General features: G+C 37.0%; 1 protein-coding gene across 3 annotated transcripts; it reads right to left on the reverse strand.

Annotated features, from left to right (window-relative positions):
* Positions 1 to 1182: 1182 nt before the first annotated feature.
* Positions 1183 to 27812, reverse strand: LOC102229962 (fer-1-like protein 4). 3 transcript variants are annotated; one of them, XM_023353404.1, is made up of 49 exons: positions 27636 to 27812; positions 26354 to 26409; positions 24476 to 24564; positions 24134 to 24233; positions 23961 to 24055; positions 22529 to 22573; positions 21265 to 21429; positions 21130 to 21190; positions 20854 to 20985; positions 20377 to 20439; positions 20201 to 20285; positions 19953 to 20121; positions 19233 to 19410; positions 18873 to 19059; positions 17959 to 18038; positions 17445 to 17570; positions 17286 to 17352; positions 17009 to 17112; positions 16414 to 16522; positions 16024 to 16231; positions 15398 to 15530; positions 15210 to 15310; positions 15050 to 15137; positions 14855 to 14971; positions 14613 to 14765; positions 14052 to 14253; positions 13835 to 13959; positions 13616 to 13750; positions 13160 to 13333; positions 12448 to 12558; positions 12209 to 12370; positions 11901 to 12072; positions 11043 to 11155; positions 10797 to 10913; positions 9890 to 9929; positions 9429 to 9529; positions 8545 to 8679; positions 8344 to 8463; positions 8089 to 8216; positions 7826 to 7996; positions 7429 to 7583; positions 5898 to 6079; positions 5713 to 5798; positions 5526 to 5624; positions 5304 to 5421; positions 4873 to 4996; positions 3625 to 3926; positions 3308 to 3408; positions 1183 to 1706 (listed from the first exon to the last, which is right to left on the reverse strand). In XM_023353404.1, exons 1-49 carry the CDS (start codon positions 27712 to 27714, stop codon positions 1526 to 1528), a joined length of 6144 nt encoding a protein of 2047 aa, XP_023209172.1. In that variant the 5' UTR covers positions 27715 to 27812; the 3' UTR covers positions 1183 to 1525. The 3 variants fall into 3 exon arrangements, with proteins under 3 accessions (XP_023209172.1, XP_023209173.1, XP_023209174.1); XM_023353405.1 differs by lacking the exon at positions 24476 to 24564 and having other exon boundaries at positions 27636 to 27722; XM_023353406.1 differs by lacking the exons at positions 1183 to 1706; positions 3308 to 3408; positions 3625 to 3926 and having other exon boundaries at positions 4906 to 4996; positions 5282 to 5421.
* Positions 27813 to 27974: the final 162 nt, after the last annotated feature.

Below are 27974 nucleotides of genomic sequence, written 5' to 3' on the forward strand. Positions count from 1 at the left end.
AAGGAGCTGTAGAAAAGAAGTCACACAAAGTTCTGTTTGCAGTTTACCAGAAGCCTTAGGGGACAGAAAACATGAGAGTGAAGAAAATCTTCCAGGATTCCCTTGAAAAAGAGGGTTTAAATCTCAGTGGGTTTTTTAACCTGGTAAAATAAAGGATACAGGGAAAAAAAAGATTTTCACAAATTTTATTCTTCCATTCTGACTGATTCTGAGATGTTTTATTTGGTCTGTAAAAGGATTACAGACAAATCTCTAAAAGCTTTTAGATGTAACTGTAGAAAAGGATGGTTAAAAAGATCAACTAAAGTGGTCTGAACAAAAGAGGCCAATCACACCTTTCAGCTTTTATTGGTTAAAAAAAGCTTTCATAAATATGTTTGATTTGCACTATTGCATATCAAAAGTACCTTTGTATTGGTTTATTACATCACATTTGTGTAAAATATATTGATATTTGTGATTGGAACAAGAAAAAAGGTGGAAAAGTTCAAAGGGCAACCCAGTCACCATTTCATCAAATATGTAAAACCTTTTGAAGATTTTGGTAAATTTTCTAAAAACACAATGAAAAGATAACAAAACTGAGTTGTCCTTGTAATGGAGTAAGATGGAGGTTGATATGCTGAAACATGCTGATATGATGAATTGGTTACCCTTTGATGAAATAAAAACATAATATATTGGGCCCCACGTGAATGGGACACTGTCATAATGAATGACCTTTTAGTGAACAAAAAGCACAGTGCAGTGCCCACTCAGTGAAGATCATGAGATCATTTCCGTAATCACTGTAATGACAGTCAGTAGTGAACAGGAACTCATTCTTGATGAAGGTTAATTGTGAAAAAAAGCAACGCTGACTTTTTTGATGATGTTACATTCACGTTTTCCTCAAAAAACAGTTTTATAATCATTTGTGAAAGTGTTGTTTTTGGTCAGCATTAATTCATTTTCCATCAGTGTTTAAATATTCCCATGCAACTGAATAATGTGCAATTTCTTCATCATTGTACTCTAGTAAACAATCAATGCCTTCCTGTCATTTTAAAATAATAAACCATTTGACTAGCAACTGTCTAATTTCCACCTTCTAAGCCACTTACAGAGGTTTATGAAAAAATATTTACAAATTTATTCAAAGAAACAAATTTAACATCCATATTTGAAAAAAAAAAACTCAGAAATAATTATCAGTGCATTAAATTATTATTTTTTTTATATATAGCATATATTTGATTTTGTTTTTAATATATAGACAAGAACATCAGCATAACTGACACGTGAGAAAATACATCACATTTTACTTAAGAAAAACTTTATTTTCCTAAAACGTGAAGTAATCACTGTCTAGTAATTGGCTCTGGTGACAGATTATTCCAACACTGAACAAATTCCTGATGATCAATTTCTATCAATTTCTGTCAGTACTGTAAAAGACAACAAGGTTAAATATATCAGTCTGAGAATGAAACCTAAAACTGTTTGGAGTTTAGCACAATGCAACAGTGAGTCCCAGCAGGTTTCTTCATCCGTTGACGATGAGGGAGCTGATTTCTCCTGGCAACGTGTAGACAATCAGGACAAGGAAGAGCGTCAGGATGATGAGGATGACCAGGGCTATTATGTATTTCTTGTAGTTTTTCCAGATTAGGAAGACAAAGGTCTTCATAGGATTGATGAACCAGTTGAAGCTGGTGGTAGGACGGCTGCAAAGACAAAAAATAATAATAATAATAACTTGTCAGCAAACTCTAAAACAGTAAAATCTAACATTAATGCAAACAGTAGCTTCTGTTGGGGCTTTTATACATGGGATTTTATTCGGTTTACATGACAAGAAACAAATCTTCCAGATTTCAGCTCAAATCCCTAAAATGGTACAACTGATAAAAAAAACATTTATTGACAGGCAAAGAAAACTTCAACAGATAATAGAAACAGATATACTTTCAGAAGAATAAGACTCACATCTAAGTTTGTATGTTACCAAGAACATCTGATTACCAAGTTTTACCTGACTTATTGGGTCACAGGGAATAATTCTATATTTAATCAAAACTGGGAATCTTGAATTTCTAACTACAAAGCTTAAAACTAAACTGCTGAAGGATGCCCTGTCAGCTAACACTGGCCCTGATACAACTTTACTGAGAGTCAGCATGAGACAAAATGTTCTAACCTCAGACTTCACCACACAAGGCTCTCACATATTCTCAAGCCTTTGTACTTTTTTAATCAGATTTAAAGACACACAAATTACTTTTTCACTTTAAATAGCACCCTATCTTGGTTTCTCAAAACAATTAAGCATAAACCATTTAGGTGATTAAAGTTTTATTTGTTAAAGACTTAAACTACATTGTTTTAAGGTTTGATCTAATTTTAGTAGGCCAGGAACTCAGATTTTCTTCATGTTGAAGCCTCAGTCTTTACAAGGCAGCCAAACTAAGCTAAACAGACTTCAGTTAGTAATACAAACTGATCACATCGTAGATGATGCCTGTGAGCACAGCAGGACATTTGTCTGACGTATTCTATGTCAGAATATTTCTGAAGCACTCTGGAGATCATTTATGAAGAAGAACAGAGAAATAAATTGCCTGATTTTGTATTTTAATATTTCTGAAACCAAGACTAAAATGTAAAAACAAGATGGAAAAAAATCAGTCTGAATAGAGCAGTCACAATAGATTTTTAGCTGTTGTCCTGTCTAGTTTCATACAGTGCATGTTGTTATTATTGTTGTTGTTGTTGTGGTTGTGGTTGTAGTTGTGGTTGTGGTTGTTGTTGTTGTTGTTGTTGTTGCTGTTTTAGCACCTAGTGATCATCTTTTACAGGATGCACTTCCATTGAATTGTGTTTAATAATTTCTGATAGGATTTATATTGGAAGTTGTTTTTTTTTCTCATTAGAGTTTGCCTTTAAACCCTAAAATATTATTCATGTGTTAACAGTATTAGTAGTTCCTTAAGTTCTTAATTCAACATAAACAACTGCTTTTTAAATAACTACTTTAGTCAGAAAACCTTTTTAGGCAGTGCTATCTTGATTTTACATATGTTTTGCATTGTTAGACATTTCTTGGAAGAGAAGGAGCAGCCTTCTTGGATCAAAGGCTGCTGCTGTGATCCAAAAAGCAGCAGCCCCTCTGGAAGACTGAGAAATGGCTACTCATACTCAAATATGAATATAGTCAGGCAGCATTCTCATTTTTGTCAGTTTGTGCAATCCTGATCTTCCAATTTAAAGTCCATATTTACTGTAGCATTTATATTATTTGATATGTTTGTGTGTGACTGCATGTTACTTTGGTTTTTCCAGAGGTTCTGGCTCTTTGCGTCCACGCCCCACAGGGTTCGCCTCCGCCTGCTCCAACGACACCAGCTGAAGCTCCGCCTCCACCTTTCCCTTCACAGAGACAATTGGAGCATTACAGATGTCCAACCTTAGCTATAAGTAGTTGCAGATGTATTGCATCAGTAACTGCAATAAGGTCAGTCTGCTGAAGATCTAGTAGTAAGAATTTCAACATCCCTTTGCTTTAAAAATACAATAACAGCTCTTCAGTGTTCATGTTCAAATTAATTTCAACAAACATGATCAACAAGCAATCTTTTTTTGTACCATTAACAAGTAAGTGTTGCCCAAACTGTCAGTATACTGGATGTCTTCTTTGCTCATCTGGCTTCTTTTGTCCTTGGTCTTTTTCTTCTTGTGTCCCTTCTTTTTAGCGTCCATTTTCTCCTTCTCCTCCCTCTCAAAGTCCTCAGCCGTCTTCAAGCGGACCAGTGGCCACCAGCCCTTCATCTTTTTAGCTCGAAAGATGGAGAAGCGAGGACTGGCCTGGTCCATGGCCATTTCAATCGTACATTTGCTGGACGTCTTTGCCGGTCGCACCATGCTGCTGAGGGAAAGCTCTATGGACCCTGAAAGAGAATCAGAACATGGATGGTGATACTTTTTACTGCATATGTAGAAATAATAGTATACAGACATTTAGGACTGAATCAAGCCTGAATATGTGGAACAAAACTCTAAGATGTTGACAGATATAATTAGCAAACACAAATTATGGTGATATTTTACTTTACTTTTACTAATTTCTTCTATAACTTTCAAACAATGTTTCAATGAAATATTTGGCCAAAATGTTTTAAACTCTGAAAGAATGCAGGGCATGATTGTTTTGTTAATGAAATCTGCATGACTAATAGTAACAGAGAGCAACTCAGAAATCACAGGGGCTCTAAATATAATGTAATATGTTTCAGTGAAGATAAAAATTGTAAAGTATTGCTTCTGTGTGTAATTAATAATTGAGTCACATATAATGTCACTAATTAACAACTTGAAGTAGTAATTGATGTGTCTACTATAAGTGTAAGTCTTAGTTGCTAAAATCTAGAGAAACAAAATCCCTGAATCATAAAAATCACACAGCATTTTGGTAACATAATCTGAATTTAATTAGAATAGGTACTTCCTAAAAGGCTTTAGAGGAGTCAGTACTTAAAGTACCTTTACATCATGCTAAAATATGCATGTGGCACATTGGACATGCATGATGGGGATGTTTTGCTTGAGCCACCTCTGTAACCACACTAGGGATGTAACATTGTTGTAAACCAAGTCAAGGAATCTTTAAAATATGAAAGAATCAAGCTATTGAGTGGAGATTTGCCTTTCACTTGGAGCAGAATAAAACCTTTGTCTTGCATCAGATGTCGCTCTGCAGTCTGTTTTTTATGAATGTCAAAGAATGCTGCCTTCTGTTTTTCTATCACTTTTGAGGTATTTCCATAGTTCTGAACTTTCACCAGGCTAAATATGATTTTCTTAGACAGCAAAGAGTTTTGACCACTTTAGTCTTACCTAGAAAGTCATTGGCTGAGATGCGATCGTAATCCCACACCTGAAGCGTCAGAACAGCCGGCTGGCGAAACTCTGACTCCTCCAGGGAAAAGATGGATTCCTTCTTTTTGTACACCACTTCTTTCTACAGGGGCAGAAAGGATTTTTTTTTTTAGTTGAACAATATAATGTTTTTTGTATTTAATATATTTTCAAATGCTTGTTTGTGTTTCTGCAAGCACTTGAGTTATTTGAAACTATGAACCAATTTGAAATTGTTTAGTTGAGTTTATTCATGTGTTACAAAAGGTTTGTCAACATCTCTAGAATTTTCAGTTAAGCAAAATGTACCTTCAATACTCTGTTTGCTTGATTATTAAAGCCAGATAACATCAGGATAAATTAAGCAGCCCAGCTTTGTAATACGGACCTTAGGATCAACATGCACGAACCTCAGTGGGAAGGTAATCAAACCTAAAAACAAATCTCCAGTTGAAGTTTCCTTCTCCAGTCAGGGAGTTAAAGTGGACATCAGTTTCCTGTTTATCTCCTTCCAGGCCTTTTATCCAGCTACAAAAATAATAAAAGAAATGTGATGGTGGTTGGTCAGACTGCGGAAACCTGGACTAACTGGTCCAGCATTGCAAACATGTGTTTTGAATTGTAAGTCTAACCCCTTAACATAGATGTCAGAAGATGGGTCGCCGGTGAAAGGGTTGACATCATCCAAAAACACGTCATCGGTGTTCCAGATGATCACACGCAGTTCATACCTGTCACAATCAAAACAACAAACAAATGTGAACTATTGTAGTTTTCTTTCTAGCCTGTTGATTTACTCTCAGTTGTATGTCCACCTACAGTTCAGGTAGACGAGGTTTTATGTCAACAGCAGGCGGAGCTGGGATATCGGTGGGAAACATGTCCACCCACATATGAAGATACCCCTGCAATATGCAGCAGACATAAAAACATTGTTGCGAGTGACCGTTTACACCATATGCAGTGACTTGTTCTTAATTTTTGCTTTGTGGGCGTTTCTGAACTTGAGGGAGTCCAGGATTGTCCTGGTTCTGCAGGGACCGGATCTCCACATGTTCCGGAACCAAAGGAACGGCTCCAGGGAGGAATTCCCTCATCTCCCCCCAGCGCTGCAGCACATTCAGGGATGCATGCTCCTCTATCTCTGCCTCTTCCTCTGGAGACCGCTCATTCTTCTTCAGCAGACCTGATAAAAATAACAACACTTCTATCAGAGCTGCTGCTGCTCCTGCTTTCAGTCTGATTAAAAATCCAGCATATCATTTTTTTTCAAAAGTCAGGCATTTGTCAGTGAGCTGAAAAGAAGCTTTCTTAAATTACTGAAAATAGACCTGGAGTTTCTGTAGATGTGTAGTAGATGTGCAAAAGCGTTAGAGATAAATACCAAATGACTCAAAGGTTTGATTCCAGTGAGATATCTCAGAATGCATTTAGTCTGAGGTGGCTGTGCAAAAGAACATCACACTTTTCAGATCTTTCTTTTTCTTCTTTTTTGCATAAAAAGTGCACACCATGTCTCTTTTTTCTCTCACTTTACAATCATGTGCTACTTACTGTTATAAGTGAGGTTAGTGTAAAAATAAGTTCATACTCCTACCCACTCCTTTGAACACGTAAATATACTTAATCACTTTTCTTCTTTTGTTTTATTTGCTTTTGTTTTAAATGTACTTTGTTTATATATAACTTTGTTTATTCTTTTATTACACTATGTTCAATAAAGTCAAATTACTACTACTATTGTTAACCTGTTACATAAAATTCCAACAGAATACATTGAAGTTTCTAGTTATCACATGGTATGAATACTTTTGAAAGGCACGGCTTCAAAAGAAACTTTTTAGATGGATATTATAAATGTAAAGACCTAGATAATAAAGAACAAAAGTAAAAGTTTTTCACTCTTTTACCTCATAACCAGATTATGATCATATATATTCATATGTTGGTGTAGATGAATCTCTTCACATTCTTCACAAATTGTTTAGTTGTTACACAAAGCATAGCATATAACTTTACTGTTTGCTTTTAAAAATGAAATGCGTGCATGATGATCTTTCTCACCACAATCCTCACCACATCCACATCCAGGTTAGACCAGGATGTGGATGTTGTTCGAGTTTGTCAAAAATGTTCCAGAAACAATAACAATCTGATTCTGCTTTTCATTGTGACTTATCTTGTCTCCTTTGCAGTTGATTCCAGTTGAAAATAACACATTCATATATTGTTTTAAGTAGTTTTACTTTTTTCTCATTTCTCATCTTTTAAGTGTTTTTGCTATATTTTATTATATGTTTCCACCTTGATGCTTATTGTAATAACCTTAATTCTGTTTACAGCATTCATATAAATTCATATTAGTAATATATAATTTGGCTTTCAGCAAGATATCAACCTGCTCGCTCTCACAAATGTACTTTCTATATATATCATAGTGCTTCAGGATGTAAACTCTCTTACTTACTAACTGCACCTTTTAAGCTCTATTCTGTCTATTTATTTCTGTCTGTCCACCTTCATTTTCTGTCCCACCTTCAGGTACGGCATCTGGTGGTATTTTGAAGATCATACTGAGGACTTTGACTTCAGACGTTCTGTACTCTGGAGATGGGATGCCATTCTTCCTGCAGAGCTCAGCCAAGATTGTTGATGGTTTCTTTGCATCACGCCACTTATTGTAACCATCGCTTTGAAGCCAGAGAGAAAAGTACACATTGAATGAGTTATAGACATTGCACACTCTATTGTACATGTATAGCTGTCAGGGTAAGATTTTATCTCAAGTTTTAGCACTTCTGTGTGGTTTTGGTGAAAATGTATGGTAGTTTTGTCTCTAAAAGAGCAAATAAAAGAGCAAAATGTTAGCTATATATGTCTTTGTGCTAATATGTTGTTGACTCTTGACAGTAGCCTACAAAGTGATACTAACGTGTCATAGTAAAGAGCGAGACCGCATGAGGCCCGATGGCGGCTGTAGAACCGGTTCTCCAAATCAATCCGAGTCTCTCCAATAACATCATCTGCCCCAACCAGATCATGGTCCATGACGGTTATAACCAACTCCGTCTCCAGGGGAAAAGACACTGTGAGTTCAAACACCCTAAAATAAAGAGTTAGACATTCAGACAGGCTCTAAGGCAGGCAGGGATCAGATAGGAGCAAGCTAACTGGGAGATGGTACGAGAAACTGACTCTCCAAACATTGGGTTGAGCTGTTTGGGGATGTATCGATCTTTGGAGTCCAAGCACTGATCTCCCACCTTCACAACAATGTAAGGGTCAGCTTTACCGTTCGGGTCAGTGGGAGCCAAGCTGGTGGCCTGTAAGACAAACCTGAATTAGATGTTGAGAAGAGAACACTGTACCAGCTGATGAATAACTAATTCAAATATGAGATTTGCTGCAGAGTTTGTACTGTACATGAGACAGACAAAAACAGACCAGTACCTTGACGATGTAAACTCTGACCAAAACTTTGGCAGGTGAATTTTTAGGAATTCCTTTGGTGATCTGACATGTGGTGTCATCTCTGTCTTCCACATCGATGGGATAAACCAAGAAGGAACCCTGTGGAGGAAAAACAGGAAACAATAAAAAGCTATTCTACAGAAACACAGTCATATAAATCAAGAGCTGCATTAGCATCACCTTGTATTTTCCCATCAGCCTCTCCTCATCACCCTCCTCATTGTCCTCAGTGATGGCTTGGCCTTTATACAGGGGGAAGATCTGAAGCCAGTCCTGAAAGTCACTGAACTCTGACTCCAGATCGCCCTCATACAGCTGAACACAAACAAAGTTGTTCCACTAAATAACTTGTTTTTGAATTATTCAGGAAGTATTCAGTCTAATTTATGTATTTTTTATTTTACTGCCACACAGTTCAATAAATTAGTGTACTAATAAAGAATCTCCCCTATATTCTCTGATGAGCTTTGTGCCCCAATTTTTTTAAGACTGCAGTTATCCCTGCTACTTGTGCATCTTTTTCTGCCACACTTTTTTCTTCCACTCAACTTCCCATTAGTGGATTGAGCAACTTTCAGTTCAACAGCCTTAACATAGAGTTTAAAAGTAGTTCCAACACTTCCAAGTTTAGCCTATTTTCTTGTGAGACTGATAGTTTGTTTAAATTACTTTTTGATTTTTAACTTGGAAATAATAAAAACTATGACACCTATAGAAACTGAAAATGTAATTACGGTAATGGGATTTTCTCTGGTAGAGATCTCAAGGACAGTAATTGAAATAGAACCCATTTAAAATAGGTCCTAAGATTGCATTAGACGTGCAAAAATTAATGCAGATGACTATTTATTATGAGTCTGTAGCTGTTTGATAAAACATTAATTAAACACTTGAATAGAAACCTAATCTTTGGCATGGTGAAAATCATTCAATGCTCACTTTTAACCAGACTGCTTTTTTATCTGTTGATACGGTTTAGTACTGATCATGTCAAAGAAATGATGAGTGCCTGTCTTTGAGTGAAAATTAAATAAAAACCTGAAAGAGTAAGGTTTACTGAACACCTTTAGTGTGGCAATCTTTTTGCGTTTAGGAGGCTCGATCTCCTCCACATCAGCTTCTTCCTCCTCTTCTTCAATGTTTGCCATGGTCAGATTTACTCCGTCTGTTCAAAGCAGAAAAGTTCTTTTAAAATACTCCAAAAATTTCTTCTCCAAAATATACCTTTTGTCATCCTCTTTTTATCTAATCCTACTATAATATCCCTATTAGATATTCATATTGACTCTTACTCACTGGCAGCAATCAAAACTTAACCAAAGAAATAAATAAGACTGAAATTTGTTTTTTGAGAAGAATAATGTTCAAACCTGGGTTTATTCACAAAAAACATAAACAAGACTGTTTTTAATAATAACTAAACTGCATAGGCTCATATCCATTTTTTCTGTTTAAAGTTGGGTCAAATAAGGAGAAAATAACAACATGGCAGGTTGTTCATCTGTCATTCTGAGTTAATCTGTACCTGTCTCTGCTTCTTCCTCCAATTGTTCTCTCTCTGCAGCCTGCACACAAGAACACATCATAAGAGAGGAAATTATTTAATGCATCAAGCACAAAACAAAGAACATTTTCTGACAGGTTTTTCAGAGATTAAACCATCTCTGTTAATTTAATCCCCTTAATGAAAAATAATACTTTATTGTTCTCCTTTGAGTTTGTTGGTTAAAGACCAAAATTATTTATAAATCAGTGTTAGGTGGATTGATGGATCATAAAAGAGGCACAAAAGTTTCCCTGAATGGGCAGTCAACATTTATTCTGAATGTCTAAAGAAGTGTTGGCAATACCTTTCAATGCTATCACATCATCTATTCATTTTGTATTTTATGTTTACATATGTAAGTATATAGTGAGATAATATCTTTGTTTTATAGTGGGAGCTGCCAGATGGGTTCAGTTTTTAATGGTAGAATTAAACTCAAATTTATTGGACTTTTATGTAATTTACCAACATAAAGTCATATATATATATGATGTAAAAGAAAAATAATGCATGACTTTAGAAAATAAAACATATATAAATATAAACATTTCATACAATAAAAATTGGAGAAATGTGGGATGCAGGTGAGTGTTTGATGGCATGGTATTTGGACTTCAAGATGCCTTTTGTTCTCTGATGTTCTCTTCAAAAAAATGCTCAACATTCGCAGCATGCCACAATTTTCAGATTTTTATTGAAATCCATTTACTTTTTTCCAATTTTTTTCACATTTATGCATTACTTTCTGTTGGCATTTTGCATAAAACTTGCACAAAATATGTTGAAGTTTACAGTTGAAATGCAAAAAAATGTAAAAACGTACAAGTGGCAGTAAGACTTTCACAGGACACAACATACTGAGCTGGGTGAATGATCTGTGTCTCACCAGTTTCTCCAGTTCGTCCAGTGATGCATAGTACTTGGACCACCAGTCCAGCTCCTCTTTCTCAGGAGCCTCTTCCTCCAGCTCCTCTGCCTTTCTCTTCAGCTTCTTCAGGGGAGCCTTAAGGAGTTTACATCAACCAGAAGAGTCAACTAGCCAGGCTTTTGTATTTTGTTATAGGCAGCTGAAATATAATGTTATGTTGTTGTGTCTCTCATAAGCAGAGCAGAGGGAAATTAATGTACTCACATTAACTATCTTCATGGGGTTAATGGGAATTTTTGATTGTTTGACTGGCAATCCGCTGAGTCTCATGTTCTTCACTGAAGTCAAAGGGTTTATCTTCTTTGAATTATGCCTCACTAGAAATAAGCACATACAAAGCTTGTAAAAAAGTTTTAAACTGAAAAATCTGGACAGTTCAGAGCAGCATGCTGTAGAGGAACCTTATTTCACATTAGAACAGCTTCAAATTCAGCTTTTTTGAAAAATATAGTAATTTATTTTGCAGTTGAATCTCATCTAGCTCAACCCCATACAATCCATGATAACCACATTTATCAACTACAATTATCTTCTCGTTCAACACATTGTAAGGCATCCTCCATTTAAAAGTACTTGGGATTTGTCACTAACCCACCAGATGCAAAAGTGTTAGGAAAAAAACAGCAGTTATTTTAATTGTGGGTCTCAGAAGAGTTTCACAACCGGTGTTGTTCCAAGACTATCGGAAACCACAGGATACTGACTTAGACCAATGTCAGTCTAAATATGGTTTGCTTAAAGTAAAACAGAATAAAACGGATGTGATTGAAAGCAGAGCAGATAACTAGTAGTGCATACTGAAATGACAAAATAGAATATTATCTTTTGACCCTCGGTGGAGAAATCCATGTAACCAGCAGCAAAGTTGTAAGCAAGTACAAGCACACAAATTCACACACAGTAAAATAGGATATCAAAAATAAGAAACAGGAAACTTTACAGGAAGTTTCCTGTTTCCAAAAAAATATATAACATTTTTATATTCTGAAAAAATATCTAAAATCTCTAAATATAGTAAATTCTACCTTGTTTTGCAGAGTGTACCACATGTACTGATTTTACCTTTTGTTTTTGGTTCTTTTTCTTGTTCCTCTTCCTCTCCACATTCCCGTGGAGCATAGTTCATGAGGTTCTGGACAACATGGGACCCAACCAGAGCAAGGTGACCGAATGCCCGATGCTCCACCACAAACACCGTCAGAGGAGGGTGAAGGTAGGACTCCTCTGGAAGCTCCTGATAGAACCAAAGGCAGAAAACAGCTGGATGTTCAGCTTTGTTCTCTAAAAAGACTATCTGGTGCTGCTGACATTCATCACAATTTATCTTAAATAAATCTAAATACATTTGATGGCAAAAAAAAGAAACAGACCACATCGATGTAGCGGACCACTTCCTTAAAGTTCGGGTTGGTCTTGTAGCTCTGGATCTCTTCAGATTCCAGCTGCTGTCCTGCACACTCCACCCTCACCTGTGGCCGCTCCACCTCAAACAGCTGCACCCTCTTCAGCTCCCGCAGACCCCAGAACAACACCTGAAAAATAGCAAAAAACTGCAGAGTCATCATCTTTAAACGTTTAAACAGAATATGCATGCTTCTGCGAGCTTCACCTCGATTCTGAAGGTCTTCAGAACAGGTCGGACTCCCTCTGGAATGATGTAATGTTTCTGTTCATTGTTGTAGGTCAGCTCCTGAGGATCCACACTGACGGGGAGGCGAGGCTTCAGGGGATTGGGTTAAAAAACAGCTTTCAATATAGCAATAATCTTATACAGTATTATTGTTTGTAATATTACAATTATATAATAAAATAGTCAAGTTAATAGCATTTACCATTCACAGACTAATGCCAAACCTAAGTTGTGTTCACCAGAGTGAGATTGCATATTTTAAGGTGCCTTTTGAAGTATTCTGTTGACATTTTCTCAAATATCAGTTTATTTTATTGGACTTTTGTGGATCTGGCCAACACAAAAAGCAGTCTATTTGGAGAATGTTTCCACCAGCCCTGCAAATGGAGTACATCTAGAAAGTACAAGCTTTTCCCACTCTACTTTGAAAAATAGTTCAAATTTGGTGAGACTAAATGATTATATTTGTGAACATGAAGTCTGGCTATGAATACCCAATTAGATTTTGGTCCCAGTTTGGTCCAAATGATGAAACTCAGGCATTTCCCCTTCCATTTCACAATTATGCTCTACAACTTGTTGGTGTATCACATAAAAGTCTGACAGAGTACAATTATGCTTTTGGTTAATGTAACAAAATATGATGCAAATATAGCATTTAGCTTTAGACTGATTGATTTACTAGTCTTACCTCTCCAAAAGCAGAGTAGTCAAGCTCAATGAGCTCAAAGGCAGCCAACAGCTCTCCAGCAGGAACCCGGCCTCTGCTGACATCATAGAACTGAAGTCTGGGCTTTTCATAAAACTGCTCCACAGTTTTAAACTCAGGCTCTGCATAAGCTCGGCCCAGAGGCTTTGGGCTGCCCTGCATAAACACAGAGATTCACAAACTGCTTGAAACCAAGTTGTCACTCTGCTGAGTTGTCCACATATTTATTTCAGTGATTTTCTAACAGTTTCCTCATTGATCTAGAGATTAAAATGAATAGGTACAACAATTATCACCTGACCCATCAATCATTTCCAACACGACTGATTTGGATTGTTTTTAATTGGGTTATTGCAAAAAAGTCATTTGAACTCATGGTTGAACTGGAAGCAACTGTTTAACCTGTAGAGCATCAGAAGAAAAGAGCTGTAGATTTACCATTGTGTCATGATCATAGATGTTGATGATAATGAGAGGTGGGTCTTGCTGAAATTGCTCCTTCGTTCCTTCCAGCAGAACTTTGTCAAACAACAAACACTCACACCAGGAAGGAGAGAGAGTGTCTGACAACACCTGTACAAAGTCATACAGATACAGACCAAGTAATTTGGTGCCAGAGCAATAAAGACTTTAAACCAGTAGAGTAGTGGGACATACCCTGGTGACCTGGCACTGCGTAGAGAAGACCACCCTGGCAAACGGATCTGACAGGCCGTCGTCATCTGCAGCCATAAGGCCACGCCCCTGGTAGAGGTGACACCGCAGCTGGAAGTACCTGCTGTCTGTAAAGACAGAGATATTCAAAGGTTCTCTAGAACAAGATTTCTGATTAAACTATATATATCTTGCTTTTTTTGATTATCAGTTGACTCACCCTGGCAGGACAGACTGGCAGGAAACTTTCTCCTTCCCTCCACAGGAAGTTGTCTCTGTGTTTCCTCCTCCTCCATCTCCTCGTAGATTGGCATGAACTCTTCTGGTAGGCTGTTGATTGCCTCTTTACTGTACTTGACAGGACCAAGCCACAGGTACACCTCCAGCTTTGCAAAGGTTTCACTTGGGGAGCATCCTGGAGACTACAGCACAATGAGAAAAATTACTTAAAATTCCTTAAACTTCACAAGCTATCGCAAGCAAATGATGAAAAAAAGATTTGGGATGCAAACCCTGTTTTAAACCTTAAGTGTCTTAATATAAATGTGTTGTACTGTCTAGGAACCACATAATGTACAGCTCAAAGCATCCAAAAAGTCCTCACAAAGATTCTACATAGACCATCTATATTATGCCTGTTTTTTAAAGCATTGCTGCAGTCTTGAGACCGCATGAAGGGGTTTTAAATGTATACCTGGTCCTCCTTACTGCTTTATTTGTATAACAATGACACCTGTCAGAAGGGCAACTTTAAGATTATATGTAAAAGCAGACGGATAACCTTCATGTAGAGAGTGGTGATGCGGCCACAGTCCCGTCCCTTCTGCTCCTCCACCAGTGAGAAAAGGATGGAGTGGGCAGGAATCCTGACGTAAGCCAGTCGTTTGCTTCCATTAAGTAACCAAAGAAAAGCATCTGGGATGGTGCTCTGGGGCTGCAGGTAAGAGATGTCAGCACTGAGTCAAAGAAGGTCCAGTCTTTGTGGTGATTTACAGTTTGCATGACCTTTCAGTGTTGCCTAACCTCTGCAGCCAGTTGTCGAAGCTTCCTTAGGATTTTCCAGCTTTCCATCAAATGCTCTTTGGTTTTGTTTCTGGTAATCCTTCGTCTGACTCTGACTGCCTGTCTGGCTAGTACAACCTACAAACAATTAAACAGTCAGCTAGAAACAGACAATCACATTGTCAGAGGCAGAAACAAAGCTGAGAATAAACTTACCAAATTCTTTTTGATAAACTCTCTCCTGCATTTATCCAGGCTGTTGGGACGGGACTGTGATCTCCTGTCTGAGAAAGCGCTGAACTGTCTGACAAAGGAAGACACCAATCAGATAATAAACCAAATATCTTTCTGATTAACCTTTCTGATTGAAACTCACTTGCAACGTGTCACCAGCTCTAGTAACACCTCAGTCAAAATCTCCTTTGCTTTACTCTTCGGCCTCCGCAGATAAATTTCCACCTGAGTGAGACCAATCTCCTAAAATACGGAAAAAGAGGACTGGAGACACTGAATGATTCATTAAATATTATTTTTGAGAACAAATTCAAAGCAATTGACTCCTACCAGCCTGTCGGCCATCTTGCTAAGCCAGTTGGCCTGATAGAGACGAAAACTGTGATCTTCAAACTGACTCCAGACATACAGACAAGGCTTTAGGTTCGTTGACGGGGCCTGAAGCTGAATACACTTAAATGACCTAAAAACAAGGAAAGAGACATACAGAAGCTGACAAACACGAGGGCATATAGTTGTAGGATGTAATCTGGTTTCTTTTTAACAATCACTACCAGTTTATTAATCCACCCACCCAGGTTAAATTATAATTTAATCTAGTGTTAAATTATAATTGGTCTTCCTCATCTGAGCATCACACATATTTCATTCTTCAAAGGGGTTTGTTTAAATCATCTTCATCCTTGATAAGCATGGAAATAAGGAAATATCTCATCTAATTTAACAATACTAAAAATTTGACTTGCTAAAAAAAGAGTTTTTTAGCATTGGTGCTGATTATTGCTCATTGCAAATTTATATTACAAGTATGACAACAAACCTTTTGGAAAGAAGATTTTTCCAGGTTAAATTGGAAGTAATTTATGAAGTTGGATAACTTTTAGAACATTTCCTGTATTGTGGGGATGGAGCGTGTCCAAAGAAATGACCTGCTGGATTGATTTTTGACCGTATACCTGTCATAGTCAGTAGGCTGAGGTGTCATGGCAGAAGACACAGATCTGTTCTCTGGTTCAGGATTTGTCATCTCCTCTCTGTCCAGCTCATCCTCTGACTCCAACAAACCGTGTGTTTCCTCAGCCAGATCTTCTCTGCTCCTCCTCAACTCCTCCCTGCTCTGGCTTTTCTTAGATCTCCCAACTCCCACTGCCTTGCCATAATTTCCTGCCAAATACAAAAAGATGAGAGGCCTCTGGGATTAGCTGTCAGAAAACAAAAGCTGACTTCAACCTGACGGTGTATAATTGATAAAAAATTGAGTTTGTGCATAATAGACTGCGATAAATCCCAGTGTATAATGCATTAGTAATACAAAAAACATATATTATATTATACACAATGATTACCTATGGAGAGTTCAAAGGTTAGTGGTTTTGTCCCTACTGTCGGGTCTATCATTGTCACTTCAAACAAAGATGCAAACAGCAGAAACTCCTCCTTCTGTCCCAGATAACCCTGAAGTAAACATAAATATATTGTGAACAATAACAAATTTCACTAAGGAGTCACATAGCTTCTATAATACAACCAAAAATATAATGACTTTCCAACAGTTTAATTCTGAAAATATGAGTTAAAATGTCACTTACACAAAGGTGTAAGTGACATTAACTACTAAAACTCATTAACGCTTTTTTGTGCAGAATTTTGATTTGTCTTTTTTATTCTTAATTGTAGTGTAAAATAATTCGAGATTAAAATGAATGAATCAAAGTCAAGATAGATGGAAGCAAGAAATGTAATATTGTGTTTAATAAATAATTCACACATAAAGTTTACTAAAATGTATTCAACACTGTTAATTTTCCCCTTCTTTATTTAGTTGATTAACCCCTGATAATAATGATAGTACTTCTACCTTTTTATGCTTAAAGTTCCTTAACACGATTGTAAATTGGAACAACATCAGCAAACTAAACCAAACTGAATAACCATACTGACCTCCGGCAGAGGATGGATCTCCTCAACTTCCACAGTGACAGACTCTGGTACCTCAACTCCTGCTTCTCCAGCCTCATCAGCTAATCCACTCGGAGCTGAAGTTGCTTTGGCAGCAAAAAGTCCAAAAAATGTTTTAAATATTTTTTATTTTCTTCTTTTTATCCAATCAAAGGTGATAATTGCAGTGTTGCAACTATCAAAGATGGCTAATGACCCCTTTTTTTCCAACATGTGAAATCTTTTGATGGGTAAAACTAAATTTGTTATCAAATCTCACCTTCCTTTTTCTCTTTCCTGCTGCTCTTTTTCTTCTTTCGTCCAAACTTGCCATGCACTCCTTTCACCTTCAAGAGCCCATACAATAAAAGTGTCATATATTCAAATCAAACAGTTGATAAAGCTGTTCTTTACAACCACAGTAGTTCATGAGTGATACCTTTACGGCTGCAACAGAGCCTGTATCTCTGGAGATGGCGGATGGAGAGGAATAAACATCCATGGAGAGAGCCAGGAGGATTCGACCTCGATAGAAAATCCCTTCGCCCAAACCCTCATTTAAGGCCTGAAAAAAAAAGTATTTTTAATACTATTTTTTTATACCTTGACTACATTTTATAAATTTCCTGTTTTACTTGAAAAAGATGGCTGAAAAAACCCTCTCTCAATATAACTTGACCTTGTCAAAAAGTAACTATGTTTAACAAGTAGCAGCTTCTCTTGTTGTTCAGTAAGTAAGTAAATACATTTTCCATTATAATGAAAAATCAGCTAAAGTTTGATGAGTCTGACAAATTCTTACCCTTCATTCTATTTTTGGCCAAGTTAAATTAATATGCTTATGTCTATAATCTTCATGTAAATATAACAGGAATTGGTAGCTTTAATTTAAATATGCATCATAAACTCTTCATTCTTGCAGTAAATACTTAGTTTATCTGAATGTATTTTACCTGGTGGATGTCTCCCAGGGTGGAGTTCTGTGGAGAACCATAAAGATTAACCCAATTTGGACCAAAGGTTGGGTTAAATCCTGCAAGGGGAAATGGGAAAAAATCAGGAGTATTAAAAATTAGAATTAATTATTAAAATGACATTTTCAGGGTAACAATTTTATTTCTTTTCTAATGAAATATCTTTTTGGTTTGCTAAGAGATGTTTTTCAAGAAAACATATCAATAAAATAGTACATATACACAAATAGTTTGAACGTAAAAGGTCACTTTTATAACCACGATGGTAAAAATCAGCTAAAATTTGTATGATGGCATTCCACTATTGGGCATGGTGAAGTGTGAGAGTTCCTTAAAACTTTTGGGTGGGCACAAAACCTTGGGATTAAGAGTCTGGTGGTTTAGTAAGGCAGTGGCAGCATATCCTGGGTGATTTATGATGGAGTCTGGTAGCAGCAGAGGTAGCATATCAGTATTACCAAAATTTAAAACAGGATCTCATCTGTTTCCACTGTAGGCTGGTTGCTGAGAAACTGAGAGAAGTTTTAAGTTTTCAAAATGCAGTTAAAAAAAAATTTTTTTGTCACTGCCAAAGGGATGTTCAGCCATCATATTTAGCAATGTGCTGTGGAGGAAGAGGAGTAGGAGTAACAAGAAGAGAAATGGTGAGCAGTGACTCAGGGTTTGTAAAATGATTTACTTACATCACAATGTACACAAATGATTTGTCAGAGCCTGGGTGTGATCAGTAAAAAAATACAAGTTCATTCTTTTTTGGGCATGATTTCAAGGTAAGATTTTCCATTGTTTTGATATAAGATATTAATACACAATTCTTTTGGCAGTTTTAATCTTATTTTGTTTTTCTCCATTTAAGGAATAGAAATGTTTTATGTTCTATTTCAGTTTCATACCATTCCTGGTGGGATCAGATATCTGTTGGAGGTCCAGAAAGTGCGTAGCTAAAGCTATGTCTCCCATCTTGGCATCATCAAGGAGCTGGATTCTGATTCGCTGTGCCAGTGGAGGAAACTGCTCAATAAAGGAGATTTCTTCATTCCATACTGGGTAGCTGGTGGCACTGGCGACTGATGTTTCCCCCTAAAAACAAAAATCATTCCGATAAAAAATTTAAAATTTACCAAATTAAATTACCCCTTTTCCACTAAAAGCTTAAATGTATGTGCTATAACGTGCTATAACAGCATACAAGCAAAAATTATGTCAATTAAATATTTTATGCCAAGAATATTTGTATTTGTTCATCTGTGTACCTGTTGTCCAGCGAAGGTCACCTGTACGTAGGGGTCAATAAAAACCGCCCGATCAGTGACGGACATCTTTGCCATCAGCCCTGCTTCCATGGTTGGGAGACCCTCAGCTCTGTAGATCCGAACACGAAACCGAGCCCACGGACGCTCAGACGGCATACCACGAGGAAGTAACAGATGTCTTTAAAACAAAGCATTAAAAATGTTAAATTCACCTCAGTGGAAGGCTCTTTTAGGCAAGAATATGGTTTAAACAAGATATTCAAGAATTACTCCCAGATTTCCCATAAAAGGGTAACAGCATGAAGTTAGAGGTCAATTATCTAACCAAAACAATAATCTCAGTTGTATTTACATTGAGACTTGGCAAATTTATTTCCAACCGTAATGTAAAATCTGAAAGGAATTCTCTAATTTTTCATTTTCAGAATTGTAAATATGTTGTGCATGTCATCTCCACACCTATGAAAAGAAATATACTGACTGAAGAGGCAGCATAATCAAAATATACAGAAGAGGACCTAGAGGGATCCCATGTTGTAATGGTAGTACTGTTGAAGTGTACTGACAAAGATGAACAGAGAAAGCAGTAATGTTGTGGTGCCTGTAAAAGCTTTAATAGCTGCAGCGCAAATTTCCACAACAGGTGTATTATTTCAAACAAAACATCTCCTTGGTATTTTTAATCTGTTTAAAATAATGACAATACTTAATTTCACTGACTTTTCTATATCCTCGCTGCTTCCAGACGAGGAGCCCTTTGATAAACTGGGCATCCGAAGTGCATCTCCTTTCATCAGCACACTAAGGCTGGCCCGGACATAGCCCTTCACTCCTGACCTGGTGTCGGTCGGGTCGGTGAGAGGAGCCCACTTCTGATAGAAACGGTGGTCTGGAGCAGGAAACAGATGATGAGTTGGGGGGTACCTCAGGGTTTAAATAGGGTCAGAGTACGTAAGCCGAACTGCTACCTGGCTGACTGTACACGGTGGAGATGTCAATCTTAAAGGTCCCAATGTGGGTCATCAGGAAGGCCAAGGTCCGTCTATGGAATACCTGAGAGGAGATAAGGTTACAAGTGATCATGATGACTCCTTTATCTCTGAAAGTCAGAATGAATAAATAAATAAATAAATGTTTGAGGAACCTTTATTTCTATGACTTCATCAAAGAAGATTTGAGGAGCCTCCTGAAACTCAAACTGGAAATTCTAGAAAAAGTGAAAAGAGGAAAAGAAGAAACAACTTCAGTTTACTCTAGTCTTGCTTGATATGTAATCCATGACATATGGAAAGGCACCTAATTTCCAGAGTTAAATATGGTGGAGGATCTATGATGCAGTGGGCCCCTATCTCTTCCAAGGACTCATTAAGAGTATTATGTCACAAACTCTTTCGAAAGTTCATGCAAAGTTTAAATGAAAATCTGTTTGGATCTTTCATTGATGATAATGATCCAAAATCTGCAATAATATGGTCAAATCAACATAGAAATAAATACAAACTCAACTTTCACTTTCTTTTAAAACATACATTCATCTAAGTTCCCTTATTTAAATTTAGATTTCTACATCAGACTCTGATTTGGTTCTCAGTTTTCTCCTGAATTCTCAGCTCTGGCGTACCTCGTTGTAGAATGGGCAGTTAGTGGATTTCTGTGTTGCTGTGTGTTTTTTCTGACTTCCAACTCTGATAAAAACTGCAGGGCTGATGTTCACGCCGACAAGCTTCTGAGCCTCCAGGATGTTCACATTCACCTGCACACGCCCACAGTCAAACACACGGTTATGGAGCTTTACTCAATAAACTTTAGAAGAGCCTCAGAAAGATTTAACAGGAGTGTTTACTGGATTTACCTTTAGCTGGCAGGATAACAAATTCTGAACACTGAGTGAACTCACCTGAAAGCTCTGGACTCTGGGTATCGCTGCAACAGCAGTTCTAGACAGGGGTCTGTAACGACTGTACATACACACCCAGCAGATCAGTGATTCTGCACGCTAATGGGTAAAAAAGAGACAGTCACACCGACTCACCTCCTGAGAGGAGTTAAAGTGATGTCACAGGTCTCCATCTCCACAAGGTCATCATCATAATCAAAATCCTCATCATCCTCGTCTTCATCGCCTGTCCGGATCAGGCTCTGACCAAGACGACGAGCATCTTTCTCCAGTTGATCATTGCGAGACACCAATGACCCTCTAATGACAAGGAAAGACAAGGTTCTGTATTTGTTCTTGTTTCAGGAGAAAACTTTCCAAATGAAGAGTCATTGTTAGGCAATCATAGGTTTATCTGCTTCTATCTGGATAAGAAAATGCATTACAAAAATGATGAAGGTTAGGTTATGTGACTAGTTTATAAATGTTTTAAAAGCTGCAATAAGTAAGACAGAGCAGAGTGGAGATTGTTTACTAAAACGGAAGAAAATAGAAGTTTATAGTCAAATAAAGAAAGAAAAGCAATCATTTTAATTCATTAGCAGCTACATATTACCCCTTGCAGAAGTATTTACACGTCTTGTACATTTTCACATTTTGTCAAGTTAGAATCAGAACCTCCAGTTTATTGTAATGGGATTTTAGGTGCTAGACCAACACAAAGTAGCACATCTGTGTTAAGTGGAAAGAAAAAAACAACAACATGGTTTTTACATTTCTTTCCAAAAGAAACACCAGAAAAAGTATTGCATTGATTTGGCCCATTTATGACACATAAACAAACATCCTTTAATATAAGCAGGGCATGGCTAGCCTAAGTCTTCAAGAGCAAGTGTCCTGCAGGATTTAGATGTTTTGTTTGTCGGAAACACCTTAATAAAATGAATATTTCTCTACAAGGCTTCTGCAGAACCTGATGCATATAAAACATGGAGGACATTGCATCTTCAAATATGGAGTTGATGATGTTTATTCATGAATGTTTTGCAATAAAGCTCTGAGACCTTGAAAGAACGGCCGCATTTATACTGAGATTAAATTACAAACGAGTGGACTCTTGGGGTAGTTGGTGGCACTGCAATTTATTTGGGGGTAAAAGAGTAAAACTGAGCTGAGCACAAATACAGAAAATACTTTCATTATTTTTATGAGTTATAATGTCAAAAATAACATCAAAAATAATTAAGGGGTATAAATACTTTTGCATCATGCTGTAGTTGAAGTAAAATACTCCAGGTTCTGGCTGTCTTGTTGCTGATATTCAGCAAAATGAATGTGTGGTTAAAATATTTAGCTTAACCTTGTAAAGGTCTGCAAAGGCAGGAACAGATGAATGTGCGTGGTTATAGTAAAGTCTCACCTCTCAATGTCATCAAATCCATCATTCCTGATGACCATAGCTGATCTGTAAATGGATAAAAAAAATTACAAAAGAAAGTATTAACTACCCCTACTCTGCCTTGCAATGAATGTGTGTATAAACTTTCTTAACAATCTTTCACAGACAGCCAAACAGGCAATCTCCCTCTTCCAGTATTTTGTGCAAAGCAGTATCAAACATGGTGCAGGAGGTGGTATTCCAGTTATCTATTATTTAGGTCATGTAAAAGTGTGCAACAGCAATTTCCACACCCTCTAGACCGTAAGAGGAAGCCAGAGAGAAAATTTCAGATTTCTATGAAAAATGGATGGTATATCACATCCTGTAAAAAGACAGTACAGGCATTATAAAAGACTGTCGGCTTAATTTTGTTTCTATGGGTATACAACATATGGGTATATGTTTGGTGTGTTTTTATGCTGTGTTAGTTTTCAAAATTGTAATATTTAATGTTTACAAAGGAAGGACAGCTTTGGTTTCATTTCTTCACTGAAAAAAAATTAAGCTGTATAATTGCTTGTTTATTAAATACTTTTAAAAAGTTACAAATTACTCGGTTTTAGGTTTAAAAGCTCCAGTTATAGTTAAATTTTTTGAAAATGACATATATAAACTGTGCAAAGTTGATAGACCTATTAAACATCAATCAACACAATTCCTATGCAAATTAAGTTTTTAAAAACATAAAAAAGGCTAATTGTTCCAAGAGGAAAATTATGGATTGACTCAGATCTGAGATTTTTTTTAAATTCCTACCAAGAGTCAATCATTTTTAAGTTAAAGATATTAAATATCAATTACATTGTTTTTGTCTGTTCTTGAATTTTCTGAGCTCAAGACAGGAGCAGGATATGTAGCATTTTGAGATCTTTAAGCATATGCAGCATCTGAAATTAGATAACACACCCAAGCTGAGACTTTTGTGCAATAGCTTTGTCCCTTCGACCGGTCTTTAAATTTTGGTTCACTTAATCACTGCATTCTGGGCCTGCTCAATCTGTAAATATATTTGTATTGCTTAATAAATACGCTTACTTACTTAAATTTGTCTTACAGAATCTTAATTTATTCATCTCACAGAGGCAAATTATAGACAACACCCCAAAATATACTTCACCTTCTTCATGCTGTCAGATAGTTTTTATTTTAGTAACTTCTTTTTACAGATCTGGGTGTAATAAGGTCCTGAAGGTTGATCAAGGTGCACATAGTGCCTGATTGGTTAAGATACAGTAGCTGTTTCCTAAATAAAATCATCATCTAGAAATTGCTTTTTGAATTTGTTCAGGTTATCTATGTCTGAGAGAAACATGTAAATGAGTCAAAAACAATAAGTAAGAAAGCAAGTATTTTTCTCAAACTGTACTTTGTATTGTGTATATTTAAGTGAAAAACTTAGATATGTTTTTACTCATCACTGTCTTCAACTTCCAAAAAGTCCAGTCCTTCCCATTGTCCTGCTACTCCCTCCAGTGGATGGAACCGAATGTCCAGCTCTATAATAATCTACAGAGACAGAGAGGTAATCAATATGGCTGCTACTGAACTCAAGACATGTTACAGATGATGTTAATGAAGCCTTACATCAGTCAGGCTGTAGTTGGCATCAGTCAGAGGTTCTCGAAGCACCAACCTCCCGGAGGTAACTACATGCTGCAGACTAATAACAAGCTGACCGAGCAGTCTACAAAAACACAGACAGTTATTATCTCATAAAACACTGTGTCTCAATAAATATAATGCAACATCAGGTTGTTTCACTGTTTGCAGCTTATTTGTTTTTAAAGGATTAGAGGTTGAAACTGTGCTTTTGAATGAGAGTCAAATGGAAGTAGTAATTTCTGGTCAGTTGCAGGTTAATAGCTAGTTGGATGCTTTGGAAGAGGTTGGATTCATGTGGGGGGGAGGGGGGGTTGTGTGTGTTACCTGTTGGAAAAGAATTTGCTGCAGTTGTAAACGCTGATAGACAAAAGTTCTTCTGTGATCTCTTTACCATAATGGGGCCAACGGAAATGCTGCATGCAAAGAATTACACAAAGATCAAAGCTGAAGCACCTTTTATTTTACTTCTAGATTTTTGAAAACATTATGTGTTATGTGTCACTGTTGAGGGCCTTTCCTAATGCTGCCCTTGTTTTTACTGGGACTATATAATGAAGGATGAGTGTATACATTAAAAATGAAACATCAGAAGAACGAGTGAAAATCCAAAATTGATTTAATCACAAACACTTTAAACTTTGCAAGATCTTAAGCCAGAAATGTTGATTAGATCTGTTTTACTTTAAGTTTCATCTAAAGTAACCAAAAGCTCCAGTTTGGTTTCATTGGACCATAACATAGCACTTTGTCATTTCAGCATATTTTGTTCCTGCCAGACTCTGAGGAACTTCCATAATCAGTTTGCTTCTGGTTATTCCACCAATCTTAGAGCAAAATTTAGTTTTAGAAAAAAAATCTGTTTCTAATACAGAAAAACATCCAACCTGAACAAGTAGGAAAAGACAGTTTCTATCTTTACTTTGGACATTTTCCAGAACAATCATTAACTACAGTGTGTTAGAGGAAGGCACGCACGCAAACATTCACCTGGTAACACCTAAAGAACAAACACCTGACTGACTCAGAAGCAAAGAAATATAACATACAGTAGGTTCTCTGAAACCCCGTGTCTGTTCACGTCACACAGAGATGAACTGCTACAATATGCCATGTTCACATCAACAAACACCAGACGACAGAATAAAAGGTGCAGCGTCACCAGTTCAACAAATATTGCCTCTGGTCATAAAGTTAAAACATTTGTTTTCTAGAAACCAAACAACCAGACTCATGCCCTTCTGTGAACAATATGACATATCATAAAATTTTTAAAAAGTACGCAATTAATGCATCAAACATCTTAAAGCATTTTTGTATAAAATGTTAAACTTAACCAGCATTGTCACTGCTGATCTCCATGTTTTGTAAAAAAAAAAAAAAAAAAAAGAATCTATCTTCCAGGCACATAGTGCCATTTTATAGCTCAATCAAGTAACTACAGTATGTTACCTTCAGTTGTAATGAAAATGCTATGTATATCAAATATAACTTTGTTATATCTAAGAAATTTGACTTCACAATTTGACATGTTGAAATTAGCCTCTTTCTCTTAGAGAAATTCCTGCTCTTCCTGATACTCCACTTCCAGCACATCAACACAACAGTGCTTTTCCATTATGCCATTTACAACCATTCTTAGAAGTGTCGGTCTGAGAAGTAGGTTATATGATGAACTTGGCAGACTGGCAGGTCCACCAGGTGTTTGCTAATTGCTGCTGCCACTAGTCTGGCGCAGCTGAGTGGGGAAGGAGTTGGAAAGGGGTGCTCTGTGAGTCAGAAGTTCACTTTTGTGTATATAGGCATTTAGGCACCCGTCAGGGTGTCAAACTCATTGGAATTTTTGGGACATTTTGGCCCATGAATCGTTAATGTCCTCAAAGGGAATTCATGATTCATTTGATTTGACTGATAAAATAATACTTAAGCTCACATATGTTATCTTGAAAGTTTTGTTTATGTGTCCCTTAAGTGTCTATGAGCCATATAAAACGTTATGCCAGGCCAGATTTGGCCCCCAGGCCTTGAGTTTGATACATGTATGTTGGAGGCTGCAAAAGGACTTGTAATTGGGGTGGAAGGTGAAAATGGCTCTGGACATTCAGCCACAGCTGTTTATTCTCTGAAATCAGCCTGTATGCTTAGCTGCCTCAGTTCGTCTTCAAATAAATTTTCTGTTTCTGCAGCATTCATACGGTTACTGACCTCGTTGAAGATGGCAACATTCTCACACTGTGGGGCTCTGGTTTTATGAGTGAAACCTGGAGGATAGAGAGATTAAACAGGTTACAATGGCAACACCAGTGTTTATCCTTTAATAATTATCTGGTTATTAGGTGGAAGGGGAATAGGAAGAATAGATGGAAAACAATAGACTTTTATGGATAGATGAAATAAAACCTTTTACATTATAGAGGACTGACAATCTAAATAACACAATTGTTATTCTATTTTTAAATGAACGATAGGAAATATGTTTCATTTTACTGGATTGGGCTCATACTCTAAACTACGGGTTTTCAACTCCAGTTCTTGAGAATCGATGTCCTGCAACTTTTAGATTTCTCTCTGCTTTAACACTTTTGAGTCAAGTAGTCAGGTCACTGGCAGGACCCAGGAGAACGTGACCGCATACTCAGGAGGTAGTTCAGTCATTTAATTCAAGTGTGTTGGACCTGGGACACATTTAAAGGCTGCAGGACACCAGCCTTCAGATGCCCTATGGAACTAGAGTTGAAGACCCCTGCTCTAAACTGTGAAGCAGTGTTTCAGGGTTATTTTCTGAAATTCTGTCTTTTCAACTAGATTTATAGTTAATTTTCTTGTACTTTCTCTTAATTTAGATAAATATTTGATGCTATTAAAGCCTTAAAGCTACTAGTGTTGCAGATGTCCTGTCCAATAACCTGTGTACCTCATGAGGGCAATGTACCAACAAACTGTTTTAATGGTTTGGAAAAAACATATGGTCGAGGTACAGTAGTTGTCCCTGGAGTAAAATAACTTCTTATGACAAAAAAGAAAACAATCATACATGATCACTTCATAGCTCTTGCAACTGGGAACTTAATTATTTGTGTATTATGTGGAAATGTAATAACACTGTGATGAACCTTCCTCATGAGCCTTAAAAAGCCCACAGTCTGAAACATTACATTTTAATCCTGAGAAGAGAAAATGACTGAGGTTAGATTTAAGACACATTTGTTGTGGGTAAAATTGTACTTAGATCCTCATACTTCCTTCACTTTCAACCTTAATTGCATTCATTCAAATGTCGAAATTAAAGCAATGACCAACAAACAACTATCTAGTAGGGTGTAAAAAGTGTTAAATGAACTTCAATCTGACTGTCTACCACATCAAAACAGCCTTAAACTAGATGAACAGATGAAACCTCCAGGAAATATTTGTTAGGAGTCCCTCTGAAGCTCTGTCTTCATAGTAATGTGAAGACAGAGAGAGGAGCATTATTTGTACAAATTACCTCTGAAGGAGAGTTCAACCTTTCTGTCTGAACGTCCTGGCAGGTTGAAGATCCTCTTCAGATCCACACTGATGGACATGATGGCATTCACCTCTGTGCTCTCCTGTTGGTTTTTCTAGGATTACGTCTACATGTTTTAAGGTCTCCTCTGTTCAGTGTTGGTAGAAACAACCAGAGTCTGCTCTGAGTGTGTGTGTGACTGTGACTGTACATGTAGGCTTACTAAAGTGTGTCTTTGGGCAGGTCTTTCTAATGTTTGATAAAGCAAATAGTGGCTCAACTAGTTTCCTCCTTAGAAAACACACGTACAAACAGAGGTTGAGCCTTACAAAACGTAAC

The sequence above is a fragment of the Xiphophorus maculatus genome, chromosome 20, assembly GCF_002775205.1.
Source record: "Xiphophorus maculatus strain JP 163 A chromosome 20, X_maculatus-5.0-male, whole genome shotgun sequence".
Taxonomy (NCBI): Eukaryota; Metazoa; Chordata; class Actinopteri; order Cyprinodontiformes; family Poeciliidae; genus Xiphophorus; species Xiphophorus maculatus.

Bases quoted from the DNA above. Each gene is read 5' to 3' on its own strand.
- LOC102229962 (XM_023353404.1), bottom strand. From the start codon at position 27,714: ATGTCCATCAGTGTGGATCTGAAGAGGATCTTCAACCTGCCAGGACGT. The intron at 8,217-8,343 runs GTACTGGTCTGT...TTTGTCTTACAG, and splicing joins TCAGAGTTTACATCGTCAAG to GCCACCAGCTTGGCTCCCAC. The intron at 3,409-3,624 runs GTACAAAAAAAG...GTCTCTGTGAAG, and splicing joins GCAACACTTACTTGTTAATG to GGAAAGGTGGAGGCGGAGCT.